Source organism: Taeniopygia guttata, chromosome 37 (genome assembly GCF_048771995.1).
Source record: "Taeniopygia guttata chromosome 37, bTaeGut7.mat, whole genome shotgun sequence".
In the NCBI taxonomy this organism is placed as follows: Eukaryota; Metazoa; Chordata; class Aves; order Passeriformes; family Estrildidae; genus Taeniopygia; species Taeniopygia guttata.
In genome coordinates, this window is record NC_133062.1 from 865,309 (window position 1) to 879,161 (window position 13,853).

At 55.2% G+C, this 13,853-nt stretch overlaps 1 protein-coding gene across 2 annotated transcripts in view; it reads right to left on the reverse strand.

Moving 5' to 3' along the window:
• Positions 1 to 13,853, reverse strand: part of LOC121468851 (palmitoyl thioesterase CPT1C) — a 33,915-nt gene that overhangs the window by 15,256 nt on the left and 4,806 nt on the right. Inside the window, exons 4-10 of one of the 2 annotated variants that reach the window (XM_072921588.1) lie at positions 10,088 to 10,250; positions 7,601 to 7,702; positions 6,086 to 6,223; positions 5,333 to 5,410; positions 4,947 to 5,054; positions 2,817 to 2,901; positions 1,268 to 1,466 (exon numbers count right to left, since the gene is read on the reverse strand). In XM_072921588.1, the coding sequence (XP_072777689.1) occupies positions 1,268 to 1,466; positions 2,817 to 2,901; positions 4,947 to 5,054; positions 5,333 to 5,410; positions 6,086 to 6,223; positions 7,601 to 7,702; positions 10,088 to 10,250 (873 nt within the window). The remainder of the gene's footprint in view (positions 1 to 1,267; positions 1,467 to 2,816; positions 2,902 to 4,946; positions 5,055 to 5,332; positions 5,411 to 6,085; positions 6,224 to 7,600; positions 7,703 to 10,087; positions 10,251 to 13,853) is intronic. The other variant, XM_072921589.1, reaches the window with a different exon arrangement.

Consider the following 13,853-nt stretch of genomic DNA (forward strand, 5'->3'; position numbering starts at 1 on the left):
ACCCCAAAAACCCCAAAAACACCCCAAATTCCCCCGCCTGCAGCAGCGCCCGCGCCCGCGCCCAGCGGCACCTGGGGGGATAAAAACCTCATCAGGGACCCCAAAATACCCCAAAAACACCCCAAAATACCCCAAAACACCCCAAAATACCCCAAAAAAACCCCAAAATACCCCAAAATACCCCAAAAACACCCAAAATACCCCAAAACACCCCAAAATACCCCAAACCCCCCCGCCAGCAGCAGCGCCCGCGCCCACACCCAGTGGCACCTGGGGGGATAAAAACCTCATCAGGGACCCCAAAATACCCCAAAACCACCCCAAAAACACCCCAAAATACCCCAAACCCCCCCGCCAGCAGCAGCGCCCGCGCCCGCGCCCAGCGGCACCTGGGGGGATAAAAACCTCATCAGGGACCCCAAAATACCCCAAAAACACCCCAAAATACCCCCAAAATACCCCCAAAATGCCCCCAAATTCCCCCAAAACCCCCCAAGTCTTCCCCAAAATCCCCCAAATCCCAAAATCCCCCTAAAATGCCCCGAATCTCCCCCAAAATCCCCCAAATGTCCCCCAAAAATCCCAAGTCTCACCCGAAATTCCCCAAATCTCCCCCAAATCTGCCCCCCAATCTCTGCCAAAATTCCCCAAATCTCCCAAAAACCACCCAAAAATAGCCCCAAAATCCCCCAAATCTCCCCCAAAAATCCCAAATCTCCCCCAAAAATCCCAAGTCTCCCACAAAATTCCCCAAAAATCCCCCCGAAATCTCCTCAGAATGCCCCAAATCCCCCCCAAATCCCCCTAAAATGTCACAAACCTCCGCCAAAATCCCCCAAATCTCCCCAAAACCACCCAAAAATAGCCCCAAAATTACCCAAATGCCCCCAAAATCTGCCAAATCTCCCCAAAACCACCCAAAAATAGCCCCAAAATCACCCCAAATGCCCCCAAAATCCCCCAAATGTCCCCCAAAAATCCCAAGTCTCCCCCGAAATTCCCCAAATCTCCCCCAAATTCCCCCCCAATCTCTGCCAAAATCCCCCAAATCTCCCTAAAACCACCCAAAAAAATCCCAAATCTCCCCCGAAATTCCCCAAATCTCCCCCAAATCCCCCCCCAATCTCCCCAAAATGCCCCAAAATCCCCCCCAAAATCCCCCTAAAATGTCACAAACCTCCGCGAAAATCCCCCAAATCTCCCCAAAACCACCCAAAAATACCCCAAAATTACCCAAATCTCCCCCAAAATCCCCAAACCCCCTCACCTGTCCCCGGCCGTCAGCACCGCGGGGGTCTCGGGGGGGGGTCCCGCCTCCCCCTCCTGCTCCAGAACTTTCTGGAACTGCCTCTGGAGCTCGGGAGGGCTCAGGGGCCGCCCCCCCCCCGCCCGGAGGGGCACCCGGAACAGGCGCCCCCCAAAAAGCACCGCCAGGTCAGACCCCCCCCCAAAATGCCTCAGGTGGTCTGGGGGGGGAAGGGAACGTCAGGGGGACCCCCCCTCAAATCCCAGAGGGAGATTTGGGGGGTCCTAAAAAGGATTTGGGGGTTTTGGGGTGTCTGGGGGGGGTTTGGGGGTCTCAGGGGGGGAATTGGGGGAAATTTGGGGGTCCCAGATGGAATTTGGGGGGTCCAGGGGGGTTTTGTAGGATCCCAGGGAGGGAATTGGGTGAAATTTGGGGGTCCCCGGTGGAATTTGGGGGGTCCAGGGAGTGAATTGGGGGAAATTTGGGGGTCCCAGGTGGAATTTGGGGGGTCCAGGGGGGGAATTGGGGGAAATTTGGGGGTCCCAGGTGGAATTTGGGGGGTCCAGGGGGGAAATTTGGGGGAAATTTGGGGGTCCCAGGTGGAATCTGGGGGGTCCCAGGTGGAATTTTGGGGTCCCAGAGAGGGAATTGGGTGAAATTTTGGGGGTCCCAAAAGGGTTTTGGGGTGTCCAGGGGGGTTTGGGGGTCTCGGGGGGGAATTGGGGGAAATTTGGGGGTCCCAAAAGGGATTTGGGGTGTCCAGGGGGATTTTGGGGGTCTCAGGGGGGGACCTGGGGGAAATTTGGGGGTCTCAGATGGAATTTGGGGGGTCCAGGGGGGGAACTGGAGGAAATTTGGGGGTCCCACGTAGAATTTTGGGGTCCCAGGTGGAATTTTGGGGGTCCAGTGAGGGAACTGGGGGAAATTTGGGGGTCCCAGGTGGAATTTGGGGGGTCCAGAGGGAGTTAGGGGGGGTCCAGAGGGGGAATTGGGGGAAATTTGGGGGTCCCAGGTGGAATTTGGGGGGTCCAGAGGGAGTTTGGGGGGGTCCCAAGAGGGATTTGGGTGAAATTTGGGGGTCCCAGGTGGAATTTGGGGGGTCCAGGGGGGGTTTGGGGGTCTCAGGGGAGGACCTGGGGGAAATTTGGGGGTCCCAGGTGGAATTTGGGGGGTCCAGGGGATATTTGGGGGTCTCAGGGGGGGAATTGGGTGAAATTTGGGGGTCTCAGATGGAATTTGGGGGGTCCGGGGGGGAACTGGAGGAAATTTGGGGGTCCCACGTAGAATTTTGGGGTCCCAGGTGGAATTTTGGGGGTCCAGTGAGGGAACTGGGGGAAATTTGGGGGTCCCAGGTGAAATTTGGGGTGTCCAGGGAGGGAACTGGGGGAAATTTGGGGGTCCCAGGTGAAATTTGGGGTGTCCAGGGAGGGAACTGGGGGAAATTTGGGGGTCCCAGGTGGAATTTGGGGGGTCCAATGGGGTTTTGGGGGGTCCCAAGAGGGATTTGGGGCAGTTTTGGGGGTCCGGGGTGGGATTTTGGGGAGGATTTGGGGTTTTTGGGGGGCCGTACCCCGATGCTCCCCCGGGAGCCGCGTGGTGTCGAAGAGCCGCTCGTACTGCGCCGAGCAGGTGGGGAGGGACCCCCGGAACAGCACCTGGGGACCCCAAAAAAGCCAGAATCACCCCAAAAATTACCCTAAAAATCAGCCTAAAAACACCCAGAGTCACCCCAAAAATCAGCCTAAAAACACCCCAAAGTCAGCCCAAAATCAGCCCAAAAATCACCCTAAAAACACCCCAAAATCAACTTAAAAATCAGCCTAAAATCACCCCAAAGTCAGCCCAAAATCACCCCAAAAATCAGCCTAAAAACACCCAAAAATCAACTTAAAAATCAGCCCAAAAATCACCCCCGGAACAGCACCTGGGGGACCCCAAAACACCCAGAATCACCCCAAAAATCAGCCTGAAAATCACCCCAATAATCACCCCAAAGTCAGCCCAAAAATCAGCCCAAAAATCAGCCCAAAAATCACCCCAAAATCACCCCCGGAACAGCACCTGGGGGACCCCAAAACACCCAGAGTCACCCCAAAAATCAGCCAAAAAACACCCCAAAATCAGCCCAAAAATCACCCCAAAATCTGCCCAAAAATCAGCTTAAAACCACCCCAAAGTCAGACCAAAAATCAGCCTAAAAATCACCCCCGGAACAGCACCTGGGGACCCCAAAAAAGCCAAAATCACCCCAAAAATCAGCCTAAAACCACCCCAAAGTCAGCCCAAAATCACCCCAAAAATCACCCCCGGAACAGCACCTGGGGACCCCAAAAAAGCCAAAATCACCCCAAAAATCAGCCTAAAAACACCCCAAAGTCAGCCCAAAAATCAGCCTAAAATCACCCCAAAATCACCCCAAAAATCAGCCTAAAATCACCCCAAAATCACCCCCGGAACAGCACCTGGGGACCCCAAAATGCCCAGAGTCACCCCAAAAATCAGCCTAAAAACACCCCAAAATCAGCCCAAAAATCAGTCTAAAATCACCCCCGGAACAGCACCTGGGGGACCCCAAAAAACCCCAAAGTCACCCCAGAAATCAGCCTAAAAACACCCAAAACCACCCAAAATCCCCAAAAATCAGCCCCAAAAGCATCACCAAAAATTCCTCCAAAACCCCAAAATTCCCCCTCGAACACCGAATTTCCCCCCTTAACCCCCAAATTTCCCCATTTAGACCCCAAAACTTCCCATTCAAACCCCAATTTTCCCCCTTCAAACCCCAAAATTTCCCTTTTTAACCCCAAAATATCCCCTTTAAACCCCAAATTTCCCCCTTTTTGCCCCCAAAATTTCCCCCTCAAACCCCAAAGTTTCCCCTTTAAACCCCAAAATTCCCCTTTTGCCCCCAAAATTCCCCTTTTTGCCCCAAAATTCCCCTTTTTGCCCCCAAAATTCCCCTTTTTGCCCCCAAAACTTCCCCTTTAACCCCAAAATTCCCCCTTCAAACCCCAAAATTTCCCTTTTTAACCCCACAATTTTCCCTTTAAACCCCAAAATTTCCTATTTGCCCCCAAAATTCCCCTTTTTGCCCCAAAATTCCCCTTTTTGCCCCCAAAATTTCCCTTTTTAACCCCAAAATTTCCCCTTCAAACCCCAAAATTTCCATTTTAACCCCAAAATTCTCCTAGACCCCAAAATTTCCATTTTAACCCCGAAATTTGCTCATTTAAACCCCAAATTTCCTCCTTTAAACACCAAAATTTCCCCTTTAAACCCCAAAATTTCCCCTTTAAACCCCAAAATTTCCCCTTTAAACCCCAAAACTTCCCCTTTAAACCCAAAATTTCCCCTTTTAACCCCAAAATTCCCCTTTCTGGACCCCAAAATTTCCTTTTTCAGCCCCAAATTACGCATTTAAACCTCAAATTTCGTCTTTAAATCCCGAAAATTTCCCTTCTAAATGCCAAATTTCCCCCTTTAGACCCCAAAATTCCCCTTTTTGCCCCCAAAATTCCCCTTTAAACCCCAAAATTCCCCTTTTTGCCCCCAAAATTCCCCCTTTTGCCCCCAAAATTTCCCCTTTTTGCACCCAAAATTTCCCCTTTTGCCCCCAAAATTCCCCCTTTAAACCCCAAAATTTCCTTTTTTAACCCCAAATTTCCCTTTTTTTCCCCAAATTTGTCGTTTTTGGGCTCACCGGGGGCAGGGTCCCGTCCCGGACGAGGCGGCGGAAGCGCAGGAAGGCGACGGCGACGTTGGCGGCACGAGCGGCCCTGACCCGCGTGGGGGGCGGCCCCAAAAGGTCCTGGGGCACCCCAAAATCAGAACCCCAAAATTTGGGGGCACCCCAAAATCAGAACCCCAAAATTTGGGGGGCCAGACCCTCACCCACCCCCCAAAACCCGAATTTTGGGGGGCAAACCCCCAAAAATCTTAAAAATCGGGGGTTTTTTGTGGGGATTTTTGTACATTTTGTGTGTATTTTTTTGGGGTGATTTTTGCACATTTAGTGTGTGTTTTTTGGGGGGATTTTTGTACATTTTGTGTGTGTTTTTGGGGGGTCCCCAATTTCGGGGGGCTCACCATCAGGTAGTAGCTGCCCGTGCTGGGGAGGGGTCCCCGCGCCCCCAAGTGCAGCTGCTCCTCCCACAGTTCGCTCAGCTGGGGGGGAAAAAAACAAAATTTGGGACCCCAAAATTCACCCCGGACACCCCAAAACTGCCAAAACCCCAAAAAATTCCAAAAACTCCCAGAAAATCCCCAAATGCCCCCCCAAAAATCCACCCCTGACTCCCCAAATTCCTTCCAGGACCCCCCAAATTCCACCCAGGACACCCAAAATCTCCCGAGGCCTTCCCAAATTCCACCCAGGACCCCCCAAATCTGCTCAAGGACACCCCAAAAATCCCCCAAAAACCCTCCCAGGACCCCCCAAAATCCTCCCCAGGATCCCCCAAATCTCCCCAGACCCCCCAAAATCCACTTAAATCCCCCCCAGGACCCCCCAAATCCACCCCAAATCCCCCCTGGACCCCCCAAAATTCCCCCAAATCTCCCCCAGGACCCCCCAAAACCCACCCAGGACCCCCAAAAAAACACCCAAACCCCACTCAGGACCCCCCAAACCTCTCCCAGGACCCCCCGAAACCCCTCCAGGACCCCCCAAAACCCCCCCAGGACCCCCCAAACCCCCTTCAGGACCCCCAAAATCCCCCCCAGGATCCCCCAAATTCCCCTCAGGACCCCCCAAATCCCACCAGGACTCCCTAAATCCCCCTCAGGAGCCCCCAAATCCCCCCAGGACCCCCCAAACCCCCCCAGGACCCCCAAACTGACGTAGCTGGGCAGGGCCCAGCCCCGCAGGCGCAGCCACCGCTGGATTTGGGGTCCGGGACCCCCCAAAAAGCTCTGGGCGAGGGGGGGGAGCCCCTCCCCCACCCCCCCCGGGTCGAGGGTCTGCAGCGACTCCACGGCCTGGGGGGGACAGGGGGGTCAGGGACCCCAAAAACACCAAAAACACCCCAAAAAACACCAAAAACCCCACAAAAAAAACACCAAAACCCCCTCAATAAACCCCCCAAAAAAACCCTTAAGAAACCTCAAAACCCCCCAAAAATTCCCCCAGGACCCCCCAAAATCCACTCCAGGACCCCCAAACCCCTCCAGGACCCCCCAAAACTTCCCCAGGATCCCCCCCAGGACCCCCCAAACCACCCCAGATCCCCCCAGGACCCCCCAAAACTCCCCCAGGACCCCCCAAATTCCCCCAGGACCCCCAAAACTCCTCCGAGGACCCCCCAAAATTCCACCCAGGACCCCTCAAACCCCCCCAAATCCCCTCCAGGACCCCCCAAATCCCACTCAGGACCCCCAAAACTCTGCCCAGGACCCCCCAGGACCCCCGAAAACTCCCCCCAGGACCCCCAAAATCCCCCCAAATCCCCCCAGGACCCCCTAAAACTCCCCCCAGGACCCCCAAAATCCCCCCAAACCCCCCCAGGACCCCCCAAATCCCCTCCAGGACCCCCCAAATCCCACTCAGGACCCCCAAAACTCTGCCCAGGACCCCCCAGGACCCCCGAAAACTCCCCCCAGGACCCCCAAAATCCCCCCAAATCCCCCCAGGACCCCCTAAAACTCACCCCCAGGACCCCCCAAACCCCCCCAAATCCCCCCCAGGACCCCCAAATCCCCCCCAAGACCCCCCAAAACTCCCCAAAATCCCCCCCAAGACCCCCCAAAACTCCCCCCAAATCCCCCCAGGACCCCCCAAACTACCCCCAGGACCCCCCAAAACTCCCCCAGGATCCCCCAAAATCCCCCCAGGACCCCCCAACCCCCCCAGGACCTCCAAATCCCCCCCAGGACCCCCCAAATACCTCTTAAATCCCCCCAAAATCCCCCCAGGACCCCCAAAACTCCCCCAGGATTCCCCCCAGGACTCCCTAAACCCCCCCAAAATCCCCCCAAACTCCCCAAAATCCCCCCAAAACTCCCCCAGGACCCCCCAAATCCCCCCCAGGACCCCCCAAATCCCCCTTAAATCCCCCCAGGACCCCCAAAATCCCCCCAAATCACCCCCCAGTACCCCCCAATTCCCCCCAGGACCCCCTAAAACTCCCCCAAATCCCTCCAGGACCCCCCAAAACTGCCCCAGGATCCCCCAAATTCCTCCCAAGACCCCCAAATCCCCCCCAGGACCCCCCAAATCCCCCCAGGACCCCCTCAAATCCCACTCAGGACCCCCAAACCCCCCAAATCCCCTCCAGGACCCCCAAAACTCCCCCAGAATCCCCCCCAGGACCCCCAAATGCCCCCCAACCCCCCCCCCCAGGGCCGCCCCTCCCCCACCTGCCGCACGGTCTGGCCCAGCGGGGGGAGGGGCAGCGCGGGCAGCGCCCCCTGGAGGCTGCGGAGCCCCGGGCGGCGCCCCGCGAACATCCGCACCAGGGCCTGGGGCCAAAAACGGCACAAATTAACCCAAAATAGTGACAAAAACAGACCAAAATAACACCAAAATAATCCCAAAAACACCCCAAAAATAACCCCAAAAACCGCCCAAATTAACCCAAAATAATGACAAAAACAGCCCCAAAAACAGCCCAAACCCAGCCCAAAATAACCGCAAAATAACCACAAAATAACCACAAAATAATCCCCAAAACAGCCCAAAAATAACCGCAAAATGATCCCAAAAACACCCCGAAAATAAGCCCAAAAACGGCCCAAATTAACCCAAAATAATGACAAAACCAGACCAGAAACAGCCCAAAATAACCGCAAAATAATCACAAAATAACCGCAAAATAATCCCAAAAATAACCCCAAAACCGGCCCAAATTAACCCAAAATAATGACAAAAACAGCCCCAAAATAACACCAAAATAATCCCAAAATAATCCCAAAATAACCACAAAATAGCCGCAAAATAATCCCCAAAACAGCCCAAAAATAACCCCGAAAACGGCCGAAATTAACCCAAAAACATCCCAAAATAACCACAAAATAATCCCAAAAATACCCCAAAAATAACCCCAAAAACAGCGGAAATGAACACAAAATAATCCCGAAAACACCCCAAAAATAACCCCGAAAACAGCCGAAATTAACCCAAAAACAGCCCCCAAAACAGCCCAAAATAGCCACAGAATAACCATAAAACAACCAGAAAATAATCCCAAAAACACCCCGAAAATAACCCCGAAAACAGCCAAAATTACCCCAAAAAACATCCCAAAACCAGCCCAAAATAGCCACAGAATAACCACAAAATAACCGCAAATTAACCACAAAATAATCCCAAAACCAGCCCAAAATAGCCACAAAATAATCCCAAAAACAGCCCAAAAATAACACCGAAAACAGCCGAAATTAACCCAAAAACACCCAGGGACCCCCAAATTCCCATCAGGGACCCCCAAACTCCCCCAGGACCCCCCCAAACTCCCCCCCATGGACTCTTAAGCCCCCCAAGGACCCCCAAATTTCCATCAGGGACCCCCAAATTCCCATCAGGGACCCCCAAACTCCCCCAGAGACCCCCAAATTCCCCCCAAAGACCCCCAAACCCCCACCAAACCCCTCCCAAGGACCCCCAAACTCCCTCCCAAGGCCCTCAAACCCCCCCAAGGACCCCCTAAAATCCACTCAGGACCCCCCAAAACTCCCCCCAGGATCCCCCAAACCCTCCCCAGGACCCCCTAAAATCCACTCAGGACCCCCCAAATCCCCCACCAGGGACCCCCAAATCCCTCCCAGGGACCCCCAACCCCCCCAGGGACCCCCAAATCCCTCCCAGGGACCCCCAAATCCCCCCAGGGACCCTCAAATCCCACCCCAGGGACCCCCAAACCCCCTCAGCGATCCACAAATCCCCCCCAGGGACCCACAAATTCCCATCAGGGACCCCCAAACTCCCCCCAAAGACCCTCAAACCCCCACCCAGGGACCCTTAACCCCCCCAAATCCCCCCAAACTCCCCCCAGGACCCCCTAAAATCCACTCAGGACCCCCCAAATCCCCCCCAGGGACCCCCAAATCCCCCCCAGGACCCCCCCAAACTCTCCCCCAGGGACTCTTAAGCCACCCAAGGACCCCCAAACCCCCCCCAAGGACCCCCAACCCCCCCCCCAGGACTTCCAAATCCCCCCCAAACCCCTCCCAGGGACCCCCAAACTCCTCCCCAAGGCCCTTTAACCCCCCCAGGAACTCCCAAATACCCCCCAGGGACCCCCAAATTCCCCCCAAAGCCCTTCCAGGGACCCCCAAATCCCCCCCAAACCCCTCCCAGGGACCCCCAAACTCCCCCAGGGCCACCAAATACCCCCCAGGGACCCCCAAACTCCCCCCCAAGGCCCCTTAAGCCCCCCCAGGGACCCCCAAATCCCTCCCAAACCCCTCCCAGGGACCCCCAAACTCCCCCCCAAGGCCCTTTAACCCCCCCAGGGACCCCCAAATTCCCCCCAGGGACCCCCAAACCCTCCCCAGGGACCCCCAAACACCCCCCAGGACTCCCCCAAAATCCCCCCCATGGACTCTTAAGCCCCCCAGAGACCCCCAAATCCCCCCCAGGGACCCCCAATTTCCCCCCAGGGACCCTCAAATACCCCCCAAAGACCCTCAAACCCCCCCCCAGGACCCCCAAACCCACTCCCAGAGACTCTTAAACCCACCCAGGGACCCCCAAATGCACCCCAGGACCCCCTAAAATACACTCGGGACCCCCCAAATTCCCATCAGGGACCCCCAAATTTCCCCCCAAATCCCCCCAAACCGCCCCCAGGACCCCCCAAATCCCCCCCCAGAGACCCCCCAACCCCCCCAGTGCCCCCCACCTACCAGCCAGATGCGGGGGGGGGGTCCGGGCCCCGCCAGGGCCCCCCCGGTGCCCCCCAGGAGCAGCCGCAGCCCCACCCGGAGGATCAGCCCCAGGAGCAGCCAGAGCCCCGAGGAGAAGAGCAGCAGGGCCAGGGGGGCCCGCAGCCCCCCCGGCAGCAGGGGGCTGCAAAAAACCCCAAAAACATCAAAAATCCACCCAAAAAACATCAAAAATCCAAAAAAATCCATCCCAAAAACATAAAAAACCAAAAAAATTCACCCCAAAAACATCAAAAATTCACCCCAAAACCCCCCAAAATCCACCCTGGGACAGGAGAAGAGCAGCAGGGCCAGGGGGGCCCGCAGCCCCCCCGGGAGCAGGGGGCTGCAAAAAACCCAAAAAACATCAAAAATCCACCCAAAAAACATCAAAAATCAAAAAAAATCCACCCCACAAACCCCAAAAATTCACCCCAAAACCACCCAAAATCCCCCCTGGGAGAGGAGAAGAGCAGCAGGGCCAGGGGGGCCCGCAGCCCCCCCGGGAGCAGGGGGCTGCAAAAAACCCAAAAATCCATCCAAAAAAATCCCAAAAACATCAAAAATCCACCCAAAACCCCCAAAAACATCAAAAATCCACCCAAAACCCCCAAAAACATCAAAAATCCACCCAAAAAACCCCAAAACCACAAAAAATCCAGCCCAAAACCACCCAAAAACACCCAAAATCCGCCCTGGGAGAGAAGAGCAGCAGGGCCAGGAATGGGGTCAGGGACCCCAAAAATCCACCCAAAAAACCCCAAAAACCCCAAAAATCCACCCAAAAAACCCCAAAACCGCAAAAAATCCAGCCCAAAAACAGCCAAAACCCCAAAAATCCATCCCAAAATCCCCCCTGGGAGAGGAGAAGAGCAGCAGGGCCAGGGGGGCCCGCAGCCCCTCCGGGAGCAGGGGGCTGCAAAAAACCCAAAATCCCAAAAATTCATCCCAAAAACATCAAAAATCCACCCCAAAAACCCCAAAAACCGCAAAAATTCACCCCAAAAACATCAAAAATTCACCCCAAAAACCCTTAAAATCCACCCTGGGAGAGAAGAGCAGCAGGGCCAGGGGGTCCCGCAGCCCCCCCGGGAGCAGGGGGCTGCAAAAAACCCCAAAAAACATCAAAAATCCAAAAAAATCCATCCCAAAAACATAAAAAACCCAAAAAATCCATCCCAAAACCAGCCAAAACCCAAAAAAATCCAACCCAAAAACAGCCAAAAACACCCAAAATCCACCCTGGGAGAGGAGAAGAGCAGCAGGGCCAGGGGGGCCCGCAGCCCCCCCGGGAGCAGGGGGCTGCAAAAACCCCAAAATCCACAAAAATATCAAAAATCCAACCCAAAAAACCCCAAAAACCCCAAATATCCACCCCAAAAAACCCCAAAAACATCAAAAATCCAGCCCAAAATCCACCCTGGGAGAGGAGAAGAGCAGCAGGGCCAGGGGGTCCCGCAGCCCCCCCGGGAGCAGGGGGCTGCAAAAAACCCAAAAATCCCAAAAATTCACCCAAAAAAACCCCAAAAACCGCAAAAAATCCACCCCAAAAACAGCCAAAACCCCAAAAATTGACCCCAAAAACATCAAAAATCCACCCCAAAAACACCAAAACCCCCAAAAAAATCCATCACAAAAACATCAAAAATCCACCCTAAAAACCCCAAAAACCCCAAAAATCCAACCCAAAAACCCCAAAAATCCAACCCAAAAACCCCAAAAATCCATCCCAAAAACCCCAAAATTTCATCCCAAAAACATCAAAAATCCACCCAAAACCACCCAAAATCACCAAAAATCCATCCCAAAATCCACCCTGGGACAGAAGAGCAGCAGGGCCAGGAATGGGGTCAGGGACCCCAAAAATGGACCCAGGGACCCCAAAAACCCCAAAAATCCACCCCGGGACCCCCAAAACCCCCAAAAATCCACCCAAAAAACCCCAAAAATACACCCCAGGACCCAAAAAATCCATCCCAGAACCCCAAAAATCCATCCCAGGACCCCCAAAACCCACCCAGGGACCCCAAAACCCACCCTGGGACCCCAAAAATTCATCCCAGAACCCCAAAAACCCACCCTGGCAACCCCAAAAACCCACCCTGGGACCCCAAAAATCCATTCCAGGGCCCCAAAAACCCACCCAGGGACCCCAAAAACCCATCCCAGAACCCCAAAAACCCACCCTGGGACCCCAAAAATCCATCCCAAAACCCCCAAAACCCACCCTGGGACCCCCAAAATCCATCCCAGGGCCCCAAAAATCCATCCCAGGACCCCAAAAACCCACCCTGGCAACCCCAAAAACCCACCCTGGGACCCCAAAAAAACCCCCAAAACCCATCTTGGGACCCCTAAAAATCCATCCCAGGACCCCAAAAACCCCAAAAACCCACCCAGGGACCCCAAAAACCCACCCTGGAACCCCAAAAATCCATCCCAGGACCCCAAAATCCCACCAGGGACCCCAAAAATCCATCCCAAGACCCCAAAAATCCATCCCAAGACCCCAAAAACCACAAAAACCCACCTTGGGACCCCAAAAACCACCTTGAGACCCCCCAAAACCCACCCAGGGACCCCAAAAAACACCCCAAAACCCACCAGGGACCCCAAAAATCCATCCCAGGACCCCAAAAACCCACCCAGGGACCCCCAAAACCCACCCAGGGACCCCAAAAATCCCCCAGGACCCCAAAATCCCACCCCAACCCCCCCCCCAAATTTTGGTGCCCCTCCCCATTTCTCCGCTCTTAACGAATTTGGGAAATTTTTGGGACCCTCCCCCCAAATTTTGGGGCCCCCCTCCCCAAATTTCGGAGTCCCCCCATCCCCAAATTTCGGGGTCTCCCCTCCCCAAATTTCGGGGTCCCCTCTCCCCAAATTTCGGGGTCCCCCCTGCCCAAATTTCGGGGTCCCCATCCCCAAATTTCGGGATCCCTCTCCCCAAATTTCAGGGTCCCCCCTCCCCAAATTTCGGGGTCTCCCCTCCCCAAATTTTGGGGTCCCCCTCCCCAAATTTCGGGGTCCCTCTCCCCAAATTTCGGGGTCCCCCCTGCCCAAATTTCGGGGTCCCCCTACCCAAATTTCGAGGTCCCCCCTCCCCAAATTTCGGGGTCCCCCCTCCCCAAATTTCGGGGTCCCCCCTCCCCAAATTTCGGGGTCCCCCTCCCCAAATTTTGGGGTCCCCATCCCCAAATTTGGGGTCCCCCTGCCCAAATTTCGGGGTCCCCCATCCCAAATTTCGGGGTCCCCCTGCCCAAATTTTGGGGTCCCCCTCCCCAAATTTTGGGGTCCCCCTCCCCAAATTTTGGGGTCCCCCTCCCCAAATTTCGGGGTCCCCCCTCCCCAAATTTCAGGGTCCCTCTCCCCACATTTCGGGGTCCCCCCTCGCCCAAATTTTGGGGTCCCCCCTCCCCAAATTTCGGGGTCACCCTGCCCAAATTTCGGGGTCCCCCTCCCCACATTTCGAGGTCCCCCTCCCCAAATTTCGGGGTCCCCCCTCCAAATTTCAGGTTCCCCCCCCCCCAAATTTCGGGGTCCCCCTGCCCAAATTTCGGGGTCCCCCTCCCCAAATTTCGGGGTCCCCCTCCCCAAATTTTGGGATCCCACCTCCCCAAATTTCAGGGTCCCCCCTCCCCAAATTTCGGGGTCGCCCCTCCCCAAATTTCGGGGGTCCCCTCCCCAAATTTTGGGGTCCCCCCTCCCCAAATTTCGGGGTCCCCCTCCCCAAATTTCGGGGTCCCCC